The following is a 25,833-nucleotide window of genomic DNA, read 5'->3' as shown; positions in this document are numbered from 1 at the left end:
AGTATCTCAAACATACTGTAAATCATCATCAATCAAAATGAGGTTTTGTGAAACACACCAGTAACACCACCAACCAGTGAAAATAAAATCAAGTACTGACACTTTAAAGATGTTTGAAATAAGCTGCAGAGTTCTCGACACACCGTACAACCTCTGGTGAGCTCTACAGCGCTGCTCTCTTCTCCAACTCCCCATCCCTTCCTTCATTTATCCACGGAGAGCCCTTTTAATTCACCGCTCTATTTCCACACCAAAAGTCCATAAGGCTAGGAATACGACACTTGTGCAATCAGTTGCTCAACAGTCCTCTTAACACCAAACCAACAACAGTCTTAGATTTAAGACATTAGAGAAATCACAGTATTGTGTTAACAGCACAACTTTGGACCGCTGGGTTCTGTAAGGTAGTTGCAGTTTTATTCTTGCTAATGTAAGTGCATAAAACACACAAACCAACAATGCTAACGTTGCTTTGTGGTGGTCGTGAGGAAGCCCAGTGTGCCTTATTCACAGTTTAAGTTTAGTACCAAAGGCCAGATAGGGCCGACGCGTTTAGGCAGATGGGATCCGAGGGTCTTGTTCTTAGCAGACATAGTTGGTTGTTATAACAAAGTTCTGTGTTTGCTGGGGATGGTGAGTTAATGTAACGCATCTGAGTTTTAATACCTATCTAGTCTATATCCACGACGTTCCACTTCCCTGATTGCTCTCGCTCTGACTGACATTCCGCCGGATGTCACGCTTTTCGGATGTCCCGTTAACTTCTGCTTTCTATGTGTTGTAATTCTAGGGACTATGGTTAACTGCCTCCTCAGATCTCTGCAGGGTAAACCCAGACAGCTAGCTAGACTATCTGTCCAATCTGAGTTTTCTCGGATTCTCGATTTAGCCTTTGAACGTTCACGTTCCACCAAAACAAGTTCCTTCCCGAGGCTCTTTTGCAAAGGCGCTCTTGCTCTGCTCGGCGCTTAGCACCGCCCAAGATGATTGTGATTGGTCTAAAGAAATGGCAATAAACCATCCCGGATTGCTGCGTGGACTAGCCAGACCCTCCTCCGCAGCGCTGTAGAGGAGGGTCTGGCAATGCGAGACTAATACCTAACCGATGCCAAACACTGCACAGTGGATTAATGATATGATCCTTTGAGAAAACTCTGAAATGGCATCACATCGACTGCCATTTATTTCTCTGTCGGAACAATCACGCAGTCTTTGTTATAAAGTATCTACCAGGCATGTAGCTAGCTCGTACTTGGTTGGCAGATGCCTTGCCGGACGACGCTGCATTGAGGCAGTTGTCTTTTGCTTGACAACTGTGTGTTTTGTTGTTGTTGTTACGGTATGTCTCTCCGCTGTGTCAATGCAGTGGTCTTTTCATGCAGTACTACTATTGATTATTAAACGACATTAATGAGCATGTTCACGCTGATGTAGTGCTGAAATAAATGAGACTGTCACACCTGTCTGTCTCTATTGTTGTCAAAGTTGTCCTTCATCCTTGCCATGTACTGTAACAATGTAAATTTGAAAAGTAAGCAGACACGAAGCTCACGGGGTAGGATTATGTATCTCCAGCATGTTTTCGAGTTTCTGCAGGACGATTTTAATACTGCACAGAAATCAATACAATTCACTGGCTGCTCAGAAGCTTGGAATACATTTGAACTAAAGATGGCATATTAGTAGATAGTAAATGGGATTAAACATAAACATTGGTATGGCCGTTGAAGAGTTTTATTTTTCCCTGGTGTAATTGAGTAATGGAGGTTTACCTCAAGTCTAGAAAGGACTGTCGTTTTGATTGTAGCACTGAAATAGCAAACATTCAAAACGTTCCTCCGTTTTCTGCACAAAATCCCATTCATATAAAATAGTTACTGTAGTACTTCCTACTGATGGCCAACAACAATTCTGTTAAAGACCAAAATCCACTCCTTTCTACAGTCTTTGTTAAGACTTCTAAGTTCTAAGTACATTTCTCACGCAGCGTTTCAGAGCTAGTAGAGATGACAGATCAACAGAAGGATGTTTGAGAAGAGCTGAGGCCTAAGTCCTAGACCCTGAGCTGTTTGTTCTAGGTTTCTGAACCCCGTGTTGCCAAACCGAGTCTCAGAGCGAAGCAAACTGATGGGACAGCAGGCTCTGGGTGAGGCTGGGCTGAGGGCTTGCGCAGGCACTGCTGGTCCCACTGGAGCCAGGACTTGGCGAAACAGGCAGGCTGGAGACCGAAGCGGCCTCCCCGTCTGAACCAGCATCGTCATCGTGATGGGAGTGGTGCTGTTGGGTGACCACCACTCTACAAGACAGGAGAGGGGAGCACAAGGTAATCAAGTTCATTTACTTAGGTCTTAGTGTGTAATTAATCGTAACGCACTCTAAGTAACTCTGACATTGTGTTTAAGCCTGTGGAAAGGAAAAGAAAAAAACACACCACCCTAGCAAGTATTTCAACAATAAACATAATGGAGCATGATCTTTATGCCTTTTGTAGTCCAACTAAATATGCAACTCTGTTTAGCGAAAAAGAAAGTTGAAAGTAATCCTTTAATCATGTTCTATGCATTTTGCCTTGTTATGCTAAATTACTAAATATAACACCATATTTTATTAACCTAATTTTACACATACAGGGATTATACCAAGAAGAATTCCTGAACATGAAAGATGTAACTAAATATTACTTCTTTTTTTTTCTTTGTTTTATGAATTTGTAAGGGATAGGACAGCAGAATCTGTGCTTTTATTTGGATGTTCTCTCTGTGTGTGTGTGTGTGTGTGTGTGTGTGTGTGTGTGTGTGTGCGCGCGCGCACCTGGATCTGGATGGGCCGACGAGGTCATGTCTGTGGGGTTCAAACCTAGAGATGTAGCTAGACTTGGACCACTAGGGCCCACAAGACACAACCACAGAGAAAAACAGATTGGTTTTTCAAATCAAACCGCTGATTTTTCTAATTTATAAAATTATTATTATTCATTATTTATTCAGACAAATTGATTTAACCTTGCCACAGTTCCTCACCATGTGAGCAGGGTCATTGGTTCCCAGATGGACTCCTTTCTCACAGAGAGTCGTCAGCAGACCGATTCCTGAACGTAACACACAAACACAGAATCCATTTCATCTGGGTGAACTCCCCCGGCAGCTTCAGGGTTTTCTCTGCCCTCTGTGCGATAAACAGCTCCCGTGTCTCCTTCAACTATAGCCGCTTTCCGACCAAGTAGTCACAGGAACGTAGTTATATAAGACCTAAGACATAAGACTAACTACTCTCCCCCAAATCAGCTTTTTCCAATTGCATTCACACTGGCCAAGTGGCAATAGGGACAGGTAGGAGGGGTAAGGGAGTGATGCAAGCACGGCAACGGTCTTTATAGCGTTAAAATCAGAAAACAAATACACCTAAAAAAGTATGAACTAAATACTAAATCTAATGTAAATAGCATATTTGTCATAGTTTAAACAAGTCTCCCGAAGAGAAAAGGGTATCTCTCTCTCCCCCGCCTCTGCCTGCTGCGCTGTAGACGTGAGGGTGTGTGTGTGTGTGTGTGTGTGTGTGTGTGTGTGTGTGTGTGTGGCGGCTGGCCAGCCGCAGGACACGCTTGTGGAGTTTAACTCCGAAAAGACAGTTAACCACAGGTTCCCGTTAATCTTATGATGGATGTGTGTTGTGATATTTAAACAAACGAACCGTCAACGGCGATATAAAAACCTCTTATTAACTGGCCGAGCGACGAGCTAGCAGCCGGGGCAGGCGCCTGCTGGCTGTCGCCTGCTGGCTGTCGCCTCACTTCATGGAGCTTCTCAACTCAAGCAAATTGTCAATTCGGCATCAATTTACGCAAGACTGCCTATATTCGAAATCTAAACATTTCATTTCCCGCCTAAAACGTTGTCAGAAGTGAAATTAGTGATGAATAAGATGGCGAAAATTGTCCCGTTGTTGGTCTGTCTGTACCGGAAACCTGACCCTCGTTGACCTAGGTTTCATATGCTGAAAAGGGAAAAGATCCTGCCCTGAAGTAGGAGCTGAAAGAGTTACAGGAACTGCGGCCAGAGGAACTTAAAAATCCCCAAATTGATCCAGTCGGAACACGAGAAAAAAAGGGTTCTAGGAATTTTGTGTTCTAGGAACTGCAAAAATCCCTCCGGTCAGAAATCGGCTTAAGACAGAGCTCTAGTGCTCTGTTGGGATGGTGAGCAGCAGGACCAGCAGGTTTCTGAGGGAATCTGCAAGTGTTAAAAGGTCTAAAACACAAAAGCGACTGGTCTGTGGAAGACCCTGAGATGTGGTTGAAAGCTAAAGCTGATTCTCTTCTTTGTCTCGGTCACGGTTCTGTGAACAGTTCTGTTAATTAAATAGCCTAAATAACACAAACCATAACACTTAACAATCAAGAATGACACAGCTGGACATTTTCTACACCTGCTCTTCAAATATGTTTGATCACACAAACTGCTGCTTCAGCTTCAGAGGTCAATCAGTTGACAAATAGATATATTGCATATATGAAACAACTTACAATCATAGAACATTAACCCACACAAACAATTTCTGATGTGGTTCCAGCATTCAGGGAACAAACGCACACATACCTTTTGTCCGGTTGTTCCAGTACTTCTGCTCCCACTGGTCCAGCAGGATGTTGAGGTATCTCGGACACTCGAAGAAGCGAAGGTAGCGGGAAGAGGACGGCGATGGGAAAATTCGCTCAAACTGTCCAAGACGAGTCAGCTCGTCTTCGCTCTCTGCTAGCACGCGGACGTCTTCTGGAGTCAAGACATCCAACATGGTAGAGAGGAAGTCCTGACAGAGACAGAAGGAAAGAGAAAAGGGGAAAACTTGCTACTAGGCCTAAGATTTTTGTTGCCAACGACTACTTCTGGTAATGTTATGCACATGACCAATCAAGAACCGTAAATCTTAATAAAGCCAGTATCATCATCATCACCCCCAGCATCTCCACCATCAGCGGTTACAGTGGTAGTGCACAAATGTAGAGATATAAAACCTTTGATATGGAGCTGCTTATCTTGCACCCAATTGACGTTATTATTTAAACCTAGATGAATAAGCTTTTTCTCGATTAAATGCACTTAATGTAAAATATTATTTACCTCTGATTTAGATTATATTGTCACATTTCTTCTGTGTGTTTATATTTAGTTACCTGGTCGGCGTAGCGTTGTGTGAGGTAAAAGGCCCGTTTGAGTTTCTCATCAGCAGACAGATCTGGCTTGGTCCTCTCCCTGTTTCCACTACACAGACTAACACACACACACACACGCACAAGGGAGGGATGGATGGATGGAGGAGAAGGAAAGAAGGAGAGAGGGAGAGAGGGAGAGAGAGAGAGAGAGAGAGAGAGAGAGAGAGAGAGAGAGAGAGAGAGAGAGAGAGAGAGAGAGAGAGAGAGAGAGAGAGAGAGAGAGAGAGAGAGAGAGAGAGAGAGAGAGAGAGAGAGAGAGAGAGAGAGAGAGAGAGATTATATTGGACGTTGTTCCTAAATTGTGACCAGAATTACTGAGTCTTATCTTAGTCACAGGAGCCCTTGTGTTGTACACAAACTCCTGGACACGTCAGTGCTTTTGTTTCATCTTTTAAAAACGTTTCTGTGGCAGCGATAGAGGCAGCGATGTGTCTCGTTTCCTGTGCAGGACTCTCACACCGTCTCCAAACCGAGTGACAAGTGTGATCGCCAGTTGCATGATGATTTTTTTTTCCGTGTCCCCCCTGCGGAAAACCCTGCCGCAGCCTAAACGCACTACCCCCAATGAACGAAGAGACCTGCGTTTTTGCTGCGCCGTCTGGCGGCAGACGCCGGCTGGGTGAATGCCCACTAATACCTCCTCCGTACCTGCTGGTGGAGCTGGAGGTGCTACTGCAGGAGGTGACCACGTCATCTCTTTGGGGAATACGGAAGCCAGCCAGGTTCAGGAGGTCTGCGATCATCTGACCCTTTACTGAAACATCCAGCGCGGTGTTGGAATGGAGGCTGGACCAGAAACACAACAGTTACTACATGTAGTTTTAAGATCAGTGTTTGTGTGTGTGTGTCTGTGTCTGTGTGTGTTACCTTGGTGATATGTTGACCTCCAGGATCCAGGGTTTCAGCTTCTCATCCAGCATGATGTCAAAGCCGAACAGCTCGTGGCAGCTGTAAGGCGTCCGGACGTGCATCTTCAGCAGACTGTTAACGTACGGTTCTGACCTGATAACCAACACACGGGAGATTTCATAACCACTATTATTTCATTATTTTAAAATGACTCCTCTAACAGAGTCTCTAGTCATTTACCACTTTAGCTCAAGCATTTCACAGACTTTTCCTGAGACTCCCCACCTATACCGTCTACATTTACACCCAGAACAACAAAAAAAGATTCCTCTGAGATTTGTTAGTGAGGGTTGTGTCAAATACACCGATACAAAGAACCCTGAGATGTGATGAAGCTAAACTTGTGTACAAAACTAAAATCTATTTGCCCCCGCCAGTGAGCACACTGACTGCATAATTTTATTTAATCTCAGTTAAAGGGTAACTACTGTTTTTTTTCAACCTGGAACCTTTTTTCCTATGTTTTTGTGTCTAATGGCGTTTCTCCATTACATGGTACCTGCTCGACTCGCCTCTACTCGCCTTTTTTGTTTTTCCATTACGAAAAGAAGTCCCTGGTGCCTGCTAACAGGTACTTTTTTTAGTATCACCTCAGTCGAGGTTCCAAGCGAGCTGAGGCGATACCAAAAGGTGACGTGAAAACCTGCAGACTACTGATTGGTCGGAGAGAATCGTCACTAATCACTGCGTCTTCATTGCTAGCGACAGGCGGGGTGTCCTGAACAAACCCGCCATTTTTTAAATAGTTTAGCCAGCGGTGGTTTTTTTTGCTGCCTCCAGCTTCTTTTGAAACAAAATGTGTCTTCTGGCAAACAGCCACATGCCGAGAGTCAAAAACAACACACCTTCCACGTTCTGTGTGTGTGTCGTGTTAGGTCACGGCAGTTTCCTGCGGCGTCGCTATGACGACCAACCACGCTCGCCTCACGCATGAGGTGATACTAAATCTGCAATGGAAAATGGAGGACGGGGCACCGCGGCCGAGTCGAGCCGAGTAGAGTAGAGCAGGTACCATGTAATGGAAAAACGTCATAAGTGACTGATGGGATCAACAATCTTAGAAATTAGTCCAATATTAAAGCAACACTATGTCATTTTTCCCTCTTCGGTCCCCCTACAGGTTGTCTCATTGGAACTACAGCCGTGCGAGCTGTAATTCTAATGAGACAACCTGTAGGGGCAAAGTAGGAAAAGTTACATAGTGTTGCTTTAAGCAAGATCGCAGCAGTCGGCAGCGGCGGAACAAGCTACAATGTCAGTTAGTAGAGCAATTGTGCAGCTTGTATTTACCTTCACATAAGTGCTTGTTGACAGGCTCAGATTAATATTCTATATATATTTAATAAAACAAAGAAAAAACAAAATATAAATGGTTAAAACTTACGCAATGACTGTTTTGATCACAATGTCTTTAATCTTCTCCCAGATCAGAGTGGTGTTGACTCCCCTAGAACCAAGATACTGCCACAAGGCCTTCAAAGCCCTGAAAACACACACACACACACACACACACACACACTCAGGCACCATACATATAATAGCAAAGATGTGTCACAGGCTCTAGTTTCACTTTAACAAACCATTTGTGTCCCTGGCAGGCCTTGTCATCGCTGTTGGACTGGTATTCAGAGTTCTTCTTGTTGACGCTGTAGTTGGTCAGATGCATGAACTTGTTACCCAAAGTTTTCATAGAAGACGAATACCTAAAGACGAGAAACACAAATGTGGAGTTAAATCAATTATGGCCTCCATTATCAGCTTTTTGCGAGTCTCTGACACCGTCATTCGAAGTGTCACCAATCAGACCCATTGACGTGTGCATCATATTTGTATGAACCGATCTACGCTATTTGGCCGTGTCACTGTGGTGGATGTGATGAAAACGTACTTGCAGCTGGCGAATCGAACCAGTCCGTCAGAGAAGATGTAAATTCTGAGCGGGTCGTAGGTGGTCACATAGACGTAGATCCGCAGGTCAAACTTGTTTCCACTGATGAGGTAGGGCTTGTGTAGGTACCTGCAAAACACGACCAGGATAAAAAACGTGTTATCCTAATGACTGATGAATAATGTAGTGTCAAGTTCTCATTTCAAGTGTACCTACCTTCATGTTTTCAACTTCTGGTAGATGATTTCTGTGCTACTAAGTTTTAACGCATTGTTTAATAATAACAACAATAATTTATACTTTATTAATCCCGCAAGGGAAATTACAATGTTTTCACTCTGTTAGAATACACATTACAAACAGGCCTGAAATACACACTCAGTACATATACACGCACCAATGGAGAGATGTCAGAGTGAGGGGAACAGCGGTCGATGGACAGGCGTCCCTAACAGTTGGGGGTTCGGTGCCCAGGAGGTTCACTGGCACCTCTCCAGCTACCAGTCCACGACCATACTTTGGGACTTGAACCAGCGACCCTCCGGTTCCCAGCCCAACTCCCTTCAGACTGAGTTACTACCGACTAGGGCTGTTGGAACGAATTCCGAAAATCTAATATAAATTTGAATAGTAATCAATACTATTCAAATGCTGAAATTACTATTGAAATGTGATTTTTTTTTTTATAAATAGGTTGGCTAACGATAGCTAATCTCCCTCTTCTCATGTCTGATGAACAATAAGTTACGGGAGTGAGAAACACAAGGCATTGTGAGCTAACGCTACGTACCGAGTAACGTTAGTACAGGGGGGAGTGACAGGCTGTGGCTGGAAATCAGAAGGAGGACGGGAAATAGTTTTAACATTACTTTAAAATCGACATCCACCGAGCAAAAATGCTTATGTTATCAATAGTTAGCTCGTTCTGGTTTCCTAACTGCGTCGCGAGTTATAGGAGCTTAACATCAGCTGGGCGCTTCATGGAGACAGCTAAAGTTTATGTTAGCGGCCCTACAGCTGTTAGAGTTAGCTTCGACTTCATATATTACCTTCTAATAGCTGTATTCTCAGTAACGTCACAATCTGCAAGAAAGAGGTTGCTTATAAATCACTAAAATAGTAGTGACAACACCGTTTGGCTTAGTTATCGATGCCGTTAGCATCGTGGCTAACACTATTGTTACTTAGTTTATGACAACTTGTTTCGGCTGTGCTTTCTAACACGATGTCATTGTGCTAACCGAGCACTGTTAGCCTTTACAACAGAGCTGCTTCAATACACTTGTTAGATGATGTTACATTACGGAGTTCTCTGCTGATTTGTGTTTGTCGCTGTGTGCTTGTGGTAGAAAATGTAAACAGAGAGCGGCGTTCCAGAAATGCAATGCACCATGACGTAGGTCCCCTTCAAGGTCGGTCTAATGTTGGAAGTCCCTCTAGTGGACAGAACGTGTAACAACCACATGCTTATAGTGGCATAGTGTCACTGGGCACTGACAGCTCTACTGCCAACCCCCATTTAGCAGTAGTAGTAGTCTATTCTGGGCTACTTACTTCTGGACCAGTAGTGGTCTCTTGCGAGGCATCTGGCTCCATTTGTGGATGACCTGGATACCTATTCCTCTGGCTGACGCAGGCTATTACAGATGAGAGGGGTTAGACAGAATGTAATAAAAAAAAAAGGAAAAAAAAAAACACACATTTACCTAAACATCATATTTTTCCTTAAAGGTGCTATAGGTAGGATTGTGAAGATCCAGGACTTAGCCAAAGAATTTGAACATCGACAACTTCTCAGTCCCTCCCCCCCTTTCTGATAAAGCCCAAAACGGTCTCTTAAGCCCCTCCCCCACAAGGGAGAATGAATGTGTGTGCATGAGCAGTGATTGACACGCAGTTAGACACCCCCCCCTGGCCCTGATTGGAGCATCTGAACAGGGAGCGGTGTATTTTTGTAAATCACACTACAGGCTGTAGGTGGTGCCAGAGGAACCAGATTTTTTATTTTTTATTACCCGTTTCATGTAGTTCTAAGGGAACATAGGGTCAGCTGCAGCCTATATGACAGAAAGTTAGTTTTATAAGTCGTACCTACTGCATCTTTAAGCATCGTAATCTAGATGACTCATTTTGGAACATTAATTAATTCCCAAACAACTAACTTGTTTCACCTTTTACAGAAATCAGCCAATTATCAACATTAACCTAGGTTTAGGGTTGCCACAGTGTCCCAGGCGCCAGGTTTGTGCGACAAAGAATGACGTCATCCCGCACAATTGTAACTAGACACGTGCTGCGCTTTCCATTTCCACATGGACGGCTGGGAAGACTGGCAGAGCAGGTTCGCCTGTACAAATATCTGTATGATTCTTCATGTACAGACCACAGGGTGTCAAATGGTCTCAAATCAGTGGTAAGAGAGAGCCGCAACACTAGGAGAAGAAGGGGCACACGAGATGGCGTTGTCCAAGCTGAAAAAGGGCCTCATGGGAAGAGTGTTCGTAACATCGAGAGGCGGACAGTAATTTCAACGTGAAGGTAAGTGACAACAACGTTGATAATTAGAGTACACAAATGCAATGTTCAGCGGTCGGTGTTTACTACTGTTGTCAGGCAGCTAACTTTCCTTTACTTCCACTTTTTACTTCTTCTTTACTACTTCTTGCTTATTCACAGATTATTTTGTTTGTATGCGCCCTGCAACGAACGAACAATGGGTGAAGCATAAAATGTCTTTGTGAATGCTCATAGCTCGCGCGCCATCTACGGAGGCCTGTGCCCCCTTGTCTTGCGTGACTATAAACAAAGCATTAGACAGAACAACTTATTATCCAGCAACTGAAAGCCAAATTCAATGTAATTTTACACGGTTTTCTTGCAGCCACAAAATCCAAAACACAAGTTCAGTAAACTACCAAAATGATTATCTACTAGCAGAACATACAGGTTTGATGATCCATTTCTGCCGGGAGCCACTGTCCTCCCAGGCCTTGCGTAGCAGCTTGATGTCCTGAGGAAGGACGAAGGTGCGGGGGAAAAAGCTGAACTCTTGTTTGCCAAAGCGAACTTGCATCTTGGACAAGTTCCTCCACAGCCGGTCCTTTCTGCCAATCTGAAATGTTCCCGGGAAGTGGTTCAACTAGGACAAAAAGAACACAAATACAGCCAAGTTAAGGGTAATCCTGGACAGAAGATGTAAAAAATAGCAGTTTCCAGAAAAATAAGGCTTTCTGTGTGCAGAATCTGGGGATGTGTATATGTACAGTTTCTCACCTTCTGGTGCTCTTCGAGGGCTTTGAAGGCAGGAGACTTCATGTGGTGTCCCCAGCAGCCCAACCAGTCGTGGCTTTCTACATGTACAACAGCGCGAAACACAGATTTTGGTCATCCAGGACAATTATCACAGTTATCTCTTATTTATAGGGTTGGGTACCGAAACGCAACCGGTAGGAATCGGACCGGATTAGAACGCAAATTTCAGTTCCTCATTTCGGTTCCACTTGATGTGCCGACTGAAATATTTTCCCTCCGTCGCTCCGAAACGGACGTAAAAATATCACACTTTCTCTGTAGTCTACTGTTAGCTAGCTACCGTAAATGTAGGCTACTCTTAAAATGCCAAATTTTCCCTCTGGGCTCACCAAAACGGACGTAAAAGCATATTAACCATTCACTGCACGTGATCGCACATATGAATCGGTTTAGGGATCGGAATCGTTTTAAAAGTACCGGCTCGGCATGGGAATCGTAAAAATCCAAACGATACGCAACCCTACTTATTTACACTTCAGCTTGTGCATGCTGCGCTTACACTGAAATCATCTTTTAGGTACAAGTGTCTACTAAACATTACCTGCCAAAAACCTTTTTTGTTGCCCAAAATCATTTGTATACATTTTGACGAAGAAATATGCGACGACATCAATTTAAAGTGACTTCATGCACATAATCAGTCAGTGTGTGAGACACGGAGTTGTACACAATGGATTAACAGTTAATCACAACAGGGACAGACTTGAAAACAAGCACAAAATCTGTTTCACAGAATGATCTGTACTATATACTACCTATATATACACACACACAACCACTTCTGAGTTATGTATTGCAATTGAATATGTATTTTAGCAGCAACTCTCACTGCCACACACGATGACTTACTTTTGGTGACTTTGAAGTGTGATCTGCCGATTGTGTGTTTGACAATATTTGGAGTGACGGTGGTTATCTTCCATTTTAACAGTCGTCTTTGTTCAGCTGGCAGCAGTTCCACTGTAACACAAAAGTTGTATTTATTTTATAACCTTATTTAATACCTTGGTAATACACATCATGCCAACACAGACCGCTGTCATAATGTAAAAAAATAATCAATATGTTGGTATAAGATAAACGGTTCAGTAAAATAATGAAGTTAAATAAAAAGGCAATCACATTTAAAGGTCTAACGACTGGCTTAAAGGTCCAATATGTAAAATATTTACTGTAATAAATCCAAAAATGACCGTCATCAGATATTAAGGATAACTTGCTAAGTTGAAATACCATCTTTTCTGACAACAATGCTAATGCCATTATTTTCTCCTTTTGAAATTTCCGTTCCGTGACGGAATTTGTTAACATTAGTTTGTGTTTTGGCCTGTGTGCTGTTATGAACTGCCCAGTTTGTCAGCCAGGACGGGTTGCCAGATATACCTGTAAAAACGTAAACCCAGCGCGCTACAGCTGTAACGTTAGTACAGCCATGAAAGCAGCAAACAAACGGGATCAACGGAGATAAATTCTACCCGACCGAGAAAAAAAACAACGACATGTTTCTTAAAGTTGCGGGACCAGAGACGTTACAAACCCCGGGTAAATATTGGAGATGTACCTATGTGAAAGATGGAGACAGCTTAGAGCCCAAACGGACGCTGAGTAAGCATTAGCTTCAGGCTAATTTATCACGGCTACAAGGGACGGGCATTTTATGTCATTTCAACATTTGTGTACTCACATTGAATTATATAGCTAGCTAGAGTACCCGAGTTGGTTACTCGCAAAAACAAATTGAGACACAGCCAGTAAAGTGATCCCGACTGGTCCTGGCTAACGCCGCCATGCTAACCCTGCTAACGTTACCAGAAGACCAGGCAGGTGAGCCACGGCTGTTTACAACGTGTAACATATGCCTGTTCAGCGGCTGTAACCGACAACGGCGAGTTATTTTAAGCCAAGAGAGGGGGGCTGTAAATCAGGAAGAGAGGACCTTGAGTTTGCAGTATGTTTAGCGATTGTTGCCGTAATTCTAAGCCAATAAAGTGTGTTCAGTCGGGTGGAGAGGACGGCAAGGTAGTCTTAGTTTTAGCGGTTCCTATCGCAATTCTTTGCCGAAAAAGTGTGTCTGTCAGTCGGGTACAGAGCACGGGCTTCTATGACTGTCAATATAGCCAGCATCTAACGTTAGCTACTCTGCTGTGCTGTGAAGTAATGTCTGGCTATGTCAGACAAGCATCCATTATTGTGGATGCTGCGGTCTCAGCCTGGCAACCTCCGTGAACTTCAAGTCTGGGGACGAGGGAGACGACTCTCTCCAGTATTTTGAATTTGTACTGCAGTAACTATTTTAAACACTAGCTGTCAGTATTACATATTGCACCTTTAAAAATAATATGATAAACACAACACACATACAGCCTTTTGCCATCTCAAAGAGGAATCGGCATTAACGCGTGTACAGACAAAGACTACAGTCTTCAGAAAAACAAGTTAATCACAATCATTATATTACAACAACCAAAGCTTTTGGGGTCATTTAAATATTTTCTCTCCGTTTGTTGTCTGCTTGGGCTTGCCATTTTCTAACATGACGTCCTGAAAACTCTCCTACTTCTATAGCTACTTCATGTTCACACAATAGACGTGCATGTCCTGACCTTTCTCACTGGCGGTGCTGAAGTAGAGGGTTGGGGGGATCAGGGGGAACAAACTGGGAACCAAAGCTGGTTTCTCCTCTCGATCATCTTCCGCCCCCAATGCCATTGGCTCCTCAACACTGAAAAAAAGAAAGAGAGAGAAAGAAAGAGTGAAGGCAAACAGATTTAATGATTGGTTTAGTGAACATCCAAATACATGCAGCCTCTCTCTTAGCTATACCAACATCATAGCAGTACGATACTTTGCTGTTCATAACGAAGGGAGAAGGTACATGTGATGGTCAGTTTGGGAACTATCATCTTGATTTTGTTCAAAAAAAATAAATTCCTATTAATGACAAATTTGGTTTATATCACTGACCAAAACAAGTGTCAGTGTTGTACCTAGAACATTTTTTGTGAAGCATGCTTTGCCGTCCTATCTCATAAAACAGGGGTAAACAATAATACATACTTGATAGGCTTATCTTTTGACAAATAGACAAACGGTAGTGTTTTCTTCTCCCTGACACAAAAAAATAAAATTATATATATATATATATATATATAAATAAAAGGGCTGTCAAAATAACGCGTTCATTTCGATTAATTAATCTGAGAAAAAATAACGCGTTAAAAAAATGAACGCAGATTAATCCATATTGACGTTTGCATACAGGCGAAAATCTGGTGCCACTGATATGTCTGCGCTTCTCTCTGCTGCTCTGAAAACGGACATTACAGGAAACACAAACCCCGCTGCATGTGACGCTAGTTAACACAATACTCAACAGCAGCTAACGTTAGCCTACCGCTAGCTAGTAGCTGGATGAACACGGTTAAAATGCTGACAGCTAACGCTAAACGGTGTAAAGTTTGACTGTGTTTTACTGTAGAGGATTCAACATCGGTATGTAACAATCTGCAGCTGCCGTCGGAGAAACAACACAGACGGTGAGTTCAATGAAACTGGTAAACTACAGCCTCGTGGTGCATTTGAAGTTATTGTAAATGTCCTTTTCCTATCTGGTTGTTGTTTTTGTCGTTCAACAGCAATTTACTAGTGAAATAAGTTACTGTTATACATTATTATTAAATCATTTAATTTTGACCATATGGCCGTTCTTTAATGTCAACTGTTGTTTAGTACCCTTTTTTTTTTTTCTTCTTTTTTTCTTTTTTTACTTTCTTAAAAAATATCGGTTCAGGCACCGTTAATTATGTATGCGATTAATTTTGATTAATTAATATCACAGAGTATGTAATTAATTAGATAAAAATGTTTAATCGATTGACAGCCCCAATATATATATATTTTTTTTTTTTTTTAAGTTGTCCTACAACCCTTAAAATCAAGAAGGCCTCGCGACCGCCGGTGAAGCTCTGGCGACCCCTAGTGTGGGTCAGAAACCCTAGGTTGGGAACCAGCGTCACAGAAGAGCCTCCATTTCAACAAATATATCAAAAATATTTCAAAATTTGAAAGAGAGAAATCTTACAACTGTGTAGTTAATGAAGCACAGACTCTACACAGACATTACGATAATACGTTTACTTTCTATATGTTGCATGTAAACTCCATCTACAATGACTGTTTCTGTTTTCTGTTGAAGTCTGCCCGGCCCCTGCCCTTTGGGCACCACAGCTCTGCTTACCGTTTCACTATTAAACAAGCAAATTGCTCACAACTAAATTAAAAAGTAATTGCAGCTTGAGTCATGTTAACTGACTTCTCACTTACGGATGTTGGCATCCAGTCACCACTCTAGTTTGTAACACAAGTCGAGTGTGGACTGGATGGATGCCTGTTTGCACTATGCACTAGGAACATGGTGCTTGTGTTCATTTGCGGTTAGAGACACCACATGGAGAGTACAAGTGCATTTCGACACTGAGTGTTGAGACAAATGAAGGAGCCCTTCTAGAAGGAGACTTTCTGAAATACCTAAAATTAATGTTCCCACAAATTGTAATACTACTATTCACAGAGACTAGGCAATGTAGCCATATAATTAACCTCAACAAAGTAACACTGTAGCAAGATGAGAGCCAGTTGTATCATTGTATGGATTTCTAAAATAAAAGTTTTTCTCAAACAGGCAGTTTCAAGAAAGTCCAACATTTCAACATAACACCATTGTTCACATCAGATAACCACAAAATAATAGGAATTTATAAACGAAAAAAAACTTACATGACAGTCATATAGGAAGGAAGGAAAGATGGATAAACCGATGGATGAAGGAACAGGTGATGATGTTTTCCTCATGCAAATCTTTTCTCTTAAATAAAGCCTTTCCACCACCGACAGGTATACACTGACATTACAGCTAGACTAGGCTAACTTAACACTATACTAGACATACAGGAACTATAGCTTTCAGGAAAGGGTAGGGAGGTGATTGGGTGTATGTAAATGTACACATAAACAAATCAGCTGGTTGCGGGGAAAGGAGGGGACAATAGCGGTCCCTATCCAGGCTGTTTTAACAGAGAATCAGCCCCGAGTCTTTGGTGGGGAGTTCCATTGTTGAATAGGCCAACATAGTGGAGAACAATATGATGCACAATGCAGCAGACCTTTCCACCACGCTCTGCTGCTTTCAGCCTCTTTTAACAATTGCAGTGAGAGTAAATGAAAGAGAGAGAGAAAAAGAGTCCACAGGATCTGATGGATATACATTTTTTGCCAGTAAAGAGACCAATTAGACACCGGGGCTTGGATGTTGGGCGGTCCAAGAAAAAGACACGGACATTTTGAAGTTGAGAAAAACAATTCTCGACTCCAAAAGCATTAAATGGACAAAAATTGTTTTTGCAGTTGACTACAGTGTACAGGAAGAAAATAAACACAGTTTTTTCTTTAGTTATTGACAAATTTAATTTCATCTGTCCAGCAGTTATATATACGGCCATAGTGAAGCCACGGGGGGGAGCGGGGGGCTTTAAAAGCACTTGTAGATATAGTTTAAAAAAATGAATATAGAAAGTAGGCGATTCGTATGATTTGAAATGCTGCCAACAGTGATTATGCTTCACTAGGTGCACAAGAGGAAAAAACAGGACTAAGCATACAACAACAGAGTGTGTGGCGGAAAGACTCTCTACCACTTAACCCTCTAACAGAGTGAGTGTGGATTTACACATTTGTAGAAAATGGAAGGCTATCTGCTCCGTGAGAAAGAACATCGACGTCATTGTGAGAGGTCGTCCACAGACTTTGCACCAGTCAGTGTTTATGTTCTTGTGGTTACCTTAAATGTCAACCTAAATAACCGTTTGGGGTTATAGAGGGCGCCTTACCCAGAAAGTAGAGCGATGGATGCGATCGAGGTGCCAGTGATGGACGAACAGTCTGAATCATCTGAAGACAACAGACAATTCAAATCAATTAAATCAGCGGTTTAGGACATAAACAGAGCAAACTGCCTGCTGACTAAAGGCATCTTAAGTACTCAGAGTTGTGTGTGTGTGTGTGTGTTAATTAAAATCTTACCGTCATCACTACAGGCATTTTCCAGCTCATCAGGCAGCTCCTCCTCAGCTCCATCCACCTGCATAACACAATCCTGGCTGGAAACATTAATATGAGGCAAAGTATTGATTAGAAAAGGAGGGGGGGGGGAGACGACGACACAGAACAGCATCTATTGGTTGAAAAGCAATTAGCTGGTGCTCACCCAGACAGGGAAGTCTCTCCAACCAGAACACTGTCTGTCGGCGAGGGCGAGGAAGGGAATGAAGATGAAGAGGACATGGAGGCAGGCTGCCCCTGCCTGGTCAGGTGGATGGCGGAGATCTGAGTGGTCACGGAGCCCACCAAGGCTCCTGCAGGACTGGAGGCCACAGCTACGGGGGAAAGACCACTCTCTTTCATTCAGCAAATTTGTAATGGCCCATTTAGGTGTTCATGCTTGCTACTTTGGAACAGATTACTACTTTGTCAAAGGTTAATAATTGTTTTGTAAAACATCTATAAACATTATTTGGATGGCTATTATAAAGTTGAAACTAATGCTTATAATACTAAGTAAATGATTAATAAATGGTTTATAAAGCATCATAACATTGATTTGGCCCCATTAAATCTTTTTTGGCAATCTAAAAAAGAGATGATTATTTGTACACTGATAGTAACTAGCCTAATAATGTTTATAGATGCTTTACAAAACAATTATTAACCATTAACAATGTTTTATATTCATCAGATGCAACTTTAGAAAAGCCATCCAAATAATGTTTACTGACAGTTTATAAACAATTTCTTAATCATTAACAAATACTTAATATAATATATAAAAATGTTATGATGTGAGCAAAAACAAGCTGTTAAAGGTCACATATTATGCTTTTTTAAACTTCTATATTCTATTAATGTCAACTGCTAACTATAGCAGCTACATGGCAAATGTCTGATTGGGTAGTGTTTGGTCCAGAAGCCTTTATCTGCGATTTCTGACGGTAGAAAGTGTTGCTTCGTTCCACCACAATTTAACGTTAGCATACTGCTAACTATTAAGTAGCTACATGCTAACGCGACATAGCTGTAATATCGGCCAATGCTGGTCATTTCTCCCCAATTTCCGGTCACTTTACTGCTGGGACATGTCCGGTTGTGTAATATTTGGTTTCGAAGTGTTTGTTGGTGATTTTTCACAGTACAAAGTCCTGCTATATACTCTGTTGCTGTAGCTCCAGCTTCAACTTATATATAATGGACCAAAAGATCCCGTTGCTCTGGACGGAGACCAGTGAAGGCTATTAGAAGCTCTTTTCCGGTGAGTGCCGAGCGTTACTGCGCAGCCTCCAACTGAGAGAGACGACGTAAATGTGACGTGAGCAACCTGTCTGAAAGTTGTAAGTCTTCTGGTAGCTGTGCCAAGAGAAATCTCAATCATTCCTAATATTGCAGAGACGGAGAGCGTCGGTATATGTAAGGAGATAACATAGGCACAGGCTAATTATTGCTAACTAAAATGCTAGTTAACATTAGTAATTACACTTAAACAGCTAATGTGAGTCGAAACTGCCTGCGCGCTTCTCCTGTACTATACGGTAATTCCTCTACTATGAGACAGTAAGTCGCTTGGTTATGACACAATCGTTAGCCTATTTTTACAATAACGTCTGCTACGGAGCCATAACGTGAGATACAAGGTAATGGAGCCTTTTATACATTGTGTTTCTTTAGAAATAAACAATGGACAAATAGAGTCTTTAAACACTTCAGATGTAAAGTTATTCGCTGTTAAAGTGGCGTCAAAATGAACGGCAGTCAATGGAATGCTAACGGGAGGTGATGGCTTGGTAGCATCAAAATGGCACCATAGGAGGTTCGCGGTCCGAGGAGAAGCTTACCCCCTTGTTAAAAACGGAGCGGAGGCTCCGGACATTCCAGGAAACGCGCTGGCCAATCAGAGCAGACTGGGCTTTTTCGGGAGGAGGGATTAAAGAGACAGGCGCTGCTACAGAGCGTCTCATACAGAGGGTGAATACAGGTGCAGCAGCCATGGGCAGTAAGTTTTGGTTTTTTTTTTTTTAAGATTAAAGCATGTAAACATGTTCTAGTACCCAACCCTATTGCTTCGGCCTCTGATCATGTCACCATTACTAGAACTCCTTGTACTCGTGAATATTTCTGTAAAACTTGTCTTCAATATGTTTGAGGTTCTTCAACAACCAGTCAGTCTACCATTCTCTTGTCCTGGGTTTTGTACAGTATGTTTCACAGTAAACCAATAATTCTGATTACCTGTGAAGGCATCCAACAGTGTGGGCTGCTTCTCCTGAGTGGCACTGACATTGGCACTGAGCACAGTTGGCATGGGGCCATTGGGAAACGGACTGGCTGCTGGAGGACTGATTCTTCTGCGTGTGGACAAGGTGCTTCCCGGTGGACATTGACTTTCGGGGGCCTGCTTTAGGTCTAGCGATGCTATTGTTTGGGGCTTGCTGTTTGCAGTTGCTGCCACCACCGCTGGAGGACCACCTCTTACTACCAACTGATTGTCTAAAGCAGTTATTGTTGTGCAACCGTTTTGTGTCTGACAGCATTCTGTTGTTCTAGCAGAATGGCTCCTCCTTGTAGTTGTCGTTTCTCTTCTTGTGCTTCTTATTTCTACTTTTGTGCTGTCAGTGCTGGAGGCATCCTTTCCCAGTGCTGCACCCTGATGTTCACAGAGAGTAAGGCATAGAGGAGGCACTGAAGGCAAGGAGGAACAGTCTGCAGCTTCAGGCTAAAAAGACAAAACAAGAAAGGGTCAGATGTGCAAGAGGCAGTATTTGGACCCACTGAAAAATCAACATGTCAGTGGTCCCTGGTGGCGCGCTCTACTGTGCAGCCATTGATTTAAGATGGCTCTTCTTAATTATTTGCATACAAGCTGCGACTGTTTTCCTCATGCTTGATATTTTTATTTATTCATCTATTTATTATTTTATTTTTTATTTTTATTTTCCTTAAATTCTTTTTGTTTTTTTTGTTTGTCCGTATGTATGTATGTCTGATGTATGTTTTTCTTGAGATCTCCTCAATGTTTTGTCTAATTGTGAATGTATTGTATACGTTTGCCTTTAAGGACCCCCTTGAAAACGAGATGCTACATCTCAAGGGGTTATTCCTAATAAAGAATTTCCAGAGATTACTTGGTGGCCCAGATGCAGATGTCCAATATAGTTCTAAATGGACAGCAAGAGCTCCAAAAAAATCAACCACAAATGCAAACACCCTGTCTTTTTCAACATTCTTATGGTCACTTTAAGACCAACACTGTATGATTTAATGTTAAGAGTTGTATATCCAACATCTTTTATTTTTTTATATTTGGGGAAATTTCTTAACTGAAACCTTTCCTCATGTGGCTTCCACATTGGGAAACAATCAAAACTGATGATCCAGGCCACAAGCCGAAACATTTGACGTTGACATTTACATGTTTTAATTACGTAAAGACATGTTCACGTGTATCAGGGCCATATTTAGTTCAATGTGTTATATGTCACCATTTTTGGGAGCCTTCTGTACTTAAATGGCCAGTATGTACTTTATTTTCTTTATTCATTGAAGCCTCTGTGTTTACAGGCTCATGGTGATGCGCAATGTGCTATAGGTGCCAAAAACAATCTTTGTTTGGTACTGCCAATTTGTTTTGTCGTGGTTCATGTGATATGTTATCAATTCTAAGCTAAAAAAAAATCGTGATTCATATTTTTCCCAGAATTGTGCAGGCCTATAGTATACTACAAGTTTTACCTCTTGAAACATCAATACTCACCATCAGCTTGTTAGTTTGCTGCAGAGTGGGCTGTCCTTTGATGAACAGGTCTTGATGACAAACTAACGAAAGTGGCTCCAATCCATGCGGTGCATCACCCGTCGCAGCCTGACATCTGCTCGTTGCTAAACCGTTCCCAGGTTGCGATGGTTGGAGCGACACACATTTCTGCACGTTGCCCATCAGCTGGACATTAAACCCAATCGGGCATTCCTTCTTGGGGATGGAGGAAGGGGCACTGGTCTCTGTGAGGCTGCTACCAGCCTGCTTCAGTCCTGTTGACAGTAACTGGTTTTGGTTTTGAATCCCATTAAGTTGTTGTGGCAGGTTTGGAGACCCATCTGGCACAGCGGTGAGTTGGCTCAGGGGCTCTTTGTTTTTTCCGTCCCCATTCTCCCCAACAGAAACCACAGATGGGGCCACTGTTGTCTGCCTCAAGGGGGAAGCAGATGAGGCAACATTGGACGAGAAAGTTTTGGCTGGATCCTTTCTCCTGGATAGCTGTTGTGAAGTATGACTAAAAGGCACTTTAGTGGCCACCACTGTCTTGGCATGTGTATTGACAGAGGTTGTAGTGGTGGGACTATCTGCACTGGAGCAAGCCCGAAGCTTCGCCCCACCCCAGGGGGAAGACTGGTTGGTGGGCATGGCACCGCTCGACGAATGTGTGTTTTTTTTCTGAAGAGCCACGTTCGGCGGCAGAGGTCTTTGGTGGAGATTGATAGGCAGGATAGGAGTAACCGTCGAGACGAGACCTAAGCCTGAGGTGGAGGAAAGGTTCTCTTCCCTAAAAGACCCCCTGTTCCTCCTGGCAGCTCCCCACTTAATGAGTGGGGTTTTTTTCTGTAGGAATGACTTTTGAGATGTCAGCTCCAGTGGAATGGAGTAAACTTTCCGTTGGTCACTGTAGATGGACTACAAGTTCTTGAAAAGTCCTGGCCAACAGTAAACATAACTGCCCCCACAGATGCAGTGACAGCAGGACAACGTTAGGTCTCGGTAGCGATGCAGGGTTAAGCCTTCACGTGAGGCTCAGACAGGCAGGCACGTAAAGGTTTTTCTTCTGAGGCAAAGTGGTTCCCACTCTAACTAACAGTCACACTCAGAGTTTGATATAAGACCGAGGACAAGTCAATAAGTCTTGAGGACATCGCTGATGGTGACTGAGCTAGAAGCAGTTTCCCCTCCGTCTTCTGAGAAACTCTGGGGGTGAAAAGTGAACTTTAGACTGCATACTTCGCCTCACATCAACGTGCCAGGTCGTAGAGGAGAAGGTGGTGTCCTTGGAGTTCTCATATCTTCTTCAGTTGATTCGCAGGAGGCAATAAACCAACAACTTTCACCACTGAAAATACACAAGAAGAGAAGCAGAGTCAGTCTGACAGAATCTGAGAAAGTATCAGAAGACCATGTAGTCCCTCTTATATGGAAAGAAAGTCAGTTTAGTACAGAAACCAACAATGAAAGTTATTGGCTATCTCTTCACCAGCTCATTTAAGTAGTTTTTATTTTACATTTCATTTTAGGCCTCAGAACTGGAGTGATGTGACCCACTCTCTTGGTCTTTGTGAGGACTTGAGCAGCAGTGTTCGGAATCAGCTGCAAGCTCTTCAATTGCTTTTTTAGGGAGACCTGTAAAAGACACATTACAGTAGTCCAGTCTACTGAAGATAAATGTTTTTCCAAATCCTTTGAGACATAAGTCCGTTAACCCTTGATATATTCTTAAGGTGATAGTAGGCTGACTTTGTAATCGTCTTAATGTGGCTTACAAATGAAAAGCAAGATGTCTAAATTAGGGGTGGGGGGTGAAAAAAAATCGATACAGCATAGTATCGCGATATTTTCCGTGGCAATACTGTATCGATACACAGACGCCAAGTATCGATCTTTTATTATATACGTGATGGTCAGTCTGTCTGCTTGACAATCCCATTTTGCAGCAATACAATTGAAGTGAGATGAACAAAGAGACATATATCTTTTTAGATAAAACAGATGTTGACAAAGTTTACTTTTGGGGACATCATTTGAAATTGTAATATATTCCAATATATCGCAGAATATTGCAATATGTTTAAAATCGCAATAATATTGTATCGTGACCTAAGTATCGTGATGATATCGTATCGTGAGACCTCTGGTGATTCCCACCCCTAGTTTAAATCAAGAAATCCTACGAAAACGTCACAATATATTTGCCAATGTTGTCAGCCATTTTTCTTTAACTACGTAGTTTGAAGTAGGGCTGCACAACATATCATTTTTTTTGAAGCACCATAGCAATGTTAACTGGGACACTACACATATCGCGAAAGGCTGCGACATATCGCGAAAGGCTGCGACATATCGCGAAAGACGCTCCGATTTTTCATCAGTAAGAAAACTGCACTTTAAAATCTAACTGTCACTCTTTTTTTAATGGTGCCTTTATATATTCAAGTCAATGTCCAGTGTATTCAACAGCAGAATGTTGGAAATTATTTCCATTCGTTCATTATGTTCATTTGTAAATTCAACAAGCAATTTCTTGTATTTTAGGATTTCCTGGACACAAACTGTTCCAACCACTCCCCTCTGCCAGGTGGCCCCCTCCATCAGAACCAAACCCTCTGGCCACAAGAACAGGTTCTTCCGGACTGCAGTGGGCCTCATCACCAAAGCCCGGGACCCCCAGTGACAGTCTCTGACAGACCTGTCTATGTGACAGACTCCTAGACTGTATACAAACTACAGACTCTTACAGACGTTACATTAACACACATCCTGGACTATTAAATCATCCCTGATCATTGCGCAAATTATATATACTGCGAACTTTTGCACAGTCCCGGATTAATATTTTTACACACCCTGCCCAAAACCGGACAGCCTTCTTTTCTTTTCTAAAACAGTTATACTGTACATATTTGTTATAGTGTTTTTTTTGTTTGTTTTACATATTTTTATTTCAATATTTCTATTCTATATTTGTGTTATTGACTGTTTTTTTGCTCTATTGTTTATTCCCTTTATATATGTTTATTGTATGCACCAAACACACCTAGGCAAAATCCATGCAAGTGAACGTTTACTGTTGCAATATATCTGATTCTGAAAGGAGAGTTACGTTAGATTCACGTGTGTGTGCTTCCACGCCGCTTCGCGCTTAGCTTAACGTTAGCTAAGTAAGTTAACGAACAAGTCTGCCGTAATCCTCAAAAATAATAACGTTACCTCGGGCCAGACTTACTTTAACATCAATGTATTCTCGAAAACAATGCACTCATCCGTACGGTTAAAAAGAGCGGACTTGTTTCTGTTTACCGCTACACCGCCCACCGCCTAACAGCGTTAGCTTAGCAACAAGCACAGACACAACACCAACTGTCATATGGGTGTTTAAAAGACCCCCCCCCGGTGTCAACAATAAAACATAGCCTTCCTATGAGTTTATAAAAACTATATTCATACCTACTTGGTCCCCTGTAATGTTCCTAACATGTTGTCCCGTTGGTCTGGCGAGGGACTACTCATTATTAGAGGTTCTTACATAGCAGTTTGCTAGCTGTCCGAGTGAAACATCATGGCCGAAGATCGTCTATTGAGACAAGAGTGAGAGGAGCCCAGACGTTGCGCCTCACTTCCGGGTTAGCTTTTGAATCAGAGCTCCCTCATATGGTTGACAGCATTCAGCAAATGTAAAAACATTTGATATGTTATCTCAAAAAAAGTAAAAACAACTGAGCCTATAGGCCTATATGATGTAGCCTATTTATTAAATAAATTATTTTGACATCTTGCATATTGACAGACATATACACAGACAGTACTTAACTTTGTATCACTTACATTCCTCATCTGCTGCTTTTCCTATGACAATCAGTCTGTAAAAAAGAACAAAAAACATTTATATATATATATATATATATATATATATATATATATATATATATATATATATATATATATATATATATATATTCGATGTACAGCCTATGTTGTGCAGATTTGTAAAATACACATTTGTTTTGGGCCATTCAGTATAAATAAAATTGACTTTTTACTATGTTTAACACAACCATATGTGGCGGGTTTTAAAGGATGTTGTTCACTGTAAATCAGTGTTTGGAATCAACGGCGTTAGGTAACGACGTTATTTTTTCAGTGACGGGGTAATCTAACTAATTACCTTTCCCGTCGTTACAACGCCGTTAACGTTACTGGACGTTAAATGCGGTGCGTTACTATGCATTGATTAAATAAACTGTGTAATCCGAACGCACCCCTGGCTTACAGCTAGTGTTTCATGGTAGCCAATCAGAGCCAGTGTTTTTACACACATGCCAGCACACGCGCCACACACACACACACACACACACACACACACACACACACACACACACACACACACACAACAGCTAAACAGAGATTCGATGAAGCAGCAGAGATGGCGAGTCAGGAGCAATCCGATGAAAAGTTGGCATTTTCAAGGTGGAGATATAAGCACTACTTCAAATTAATTGTGGTCAAAGGCAAGAACGTGCATGTAATGTGTACATTATGTCCAGGAGCGAAGACTTTGTCGACATCCGTTGTAAGCTACTCTAATTTAATGAAGCATCTCACAACGACACACGCAGCTACAAAGCTAGTGGCCAAAAACACCGATACCTCCAC

At 42.2% G+C, this 25,833-nt stretch overlaps 1 protein-coding gene across 2 annotated transcripts; it reads right to left on the bottom strand.

The window, feature by feature from the left end:
- Positions 1–1,579: 1,579 nt before the first annotated feature.
- Positions 1,580–24,754, bottom strand: ttll4 (tubulin tyrosine ligase-like family, member 4). 2 transcript variants are annotated; one of them, XM_078262542.1, is made up of 21 exons: positions 24,628–24,754; positions 21,175–22,519; positions 19,653–20,136; positions 17,581–17,749; positions 17,397–17,473; positions 17,204–17,264; positions 13,922–14,040; positions 12,168–12,278; positions 11,280–11,356; positions 10,951–11,145; positions 9,561–9,643; positions 8,007–8,135; positions 7,699–7,821; positions 7,503–7,601; positions 6,077–6,211; positions 5,858–5,995; positions 5,171–5,267; positions 4,596–4,806; positions 3,021–3,088; positions 2,812–2,882; positions 1,580–2,296 (listed from the first exon to the last, which is right to left on the bottom strand). In XM_078262542.1, the coding sequence occupies exons 2-21, from the start codon at positions 21,820–21,822 to the stop codon at positions 2,110–2,112; spliced, it is 3,282 nt and encodes a 1,093-aa protein (XP_078118668.1). In that variant the 5' UTR covers positions 21,823–22,519; positions 24,628–24,754; the 3' UTR covers positions 1,580–2,109. The 2 variants fall into 2 exon arrangements, with proteins under 2 accessions (XP_078118668.1, XP_078118669.1); XM_078262543.1 differs by having other exon boundaries at positions 24,632–24,754.
- Between the last annotated feature and the right edge of the window lie 1,079 nt (positions 24,755–25,833).

This window comes from Sander vitreus, chromosome 11, assembly GCF_031162955.1.
Source record: "Sander vitreus isolate 19-12246 chromosome 11, sanVit1, whole genome shotgun sequence".
In the NCBI taxonomy this organism is placed as follows: Eukaryota; Metazoa; Chordata; class Actinopteri; order Perciformes; family Percidae; genus Sander; species Sander vitreus.
This window is presented reverse-complemented; position numbering and strand designations above follow the sequence as displayed.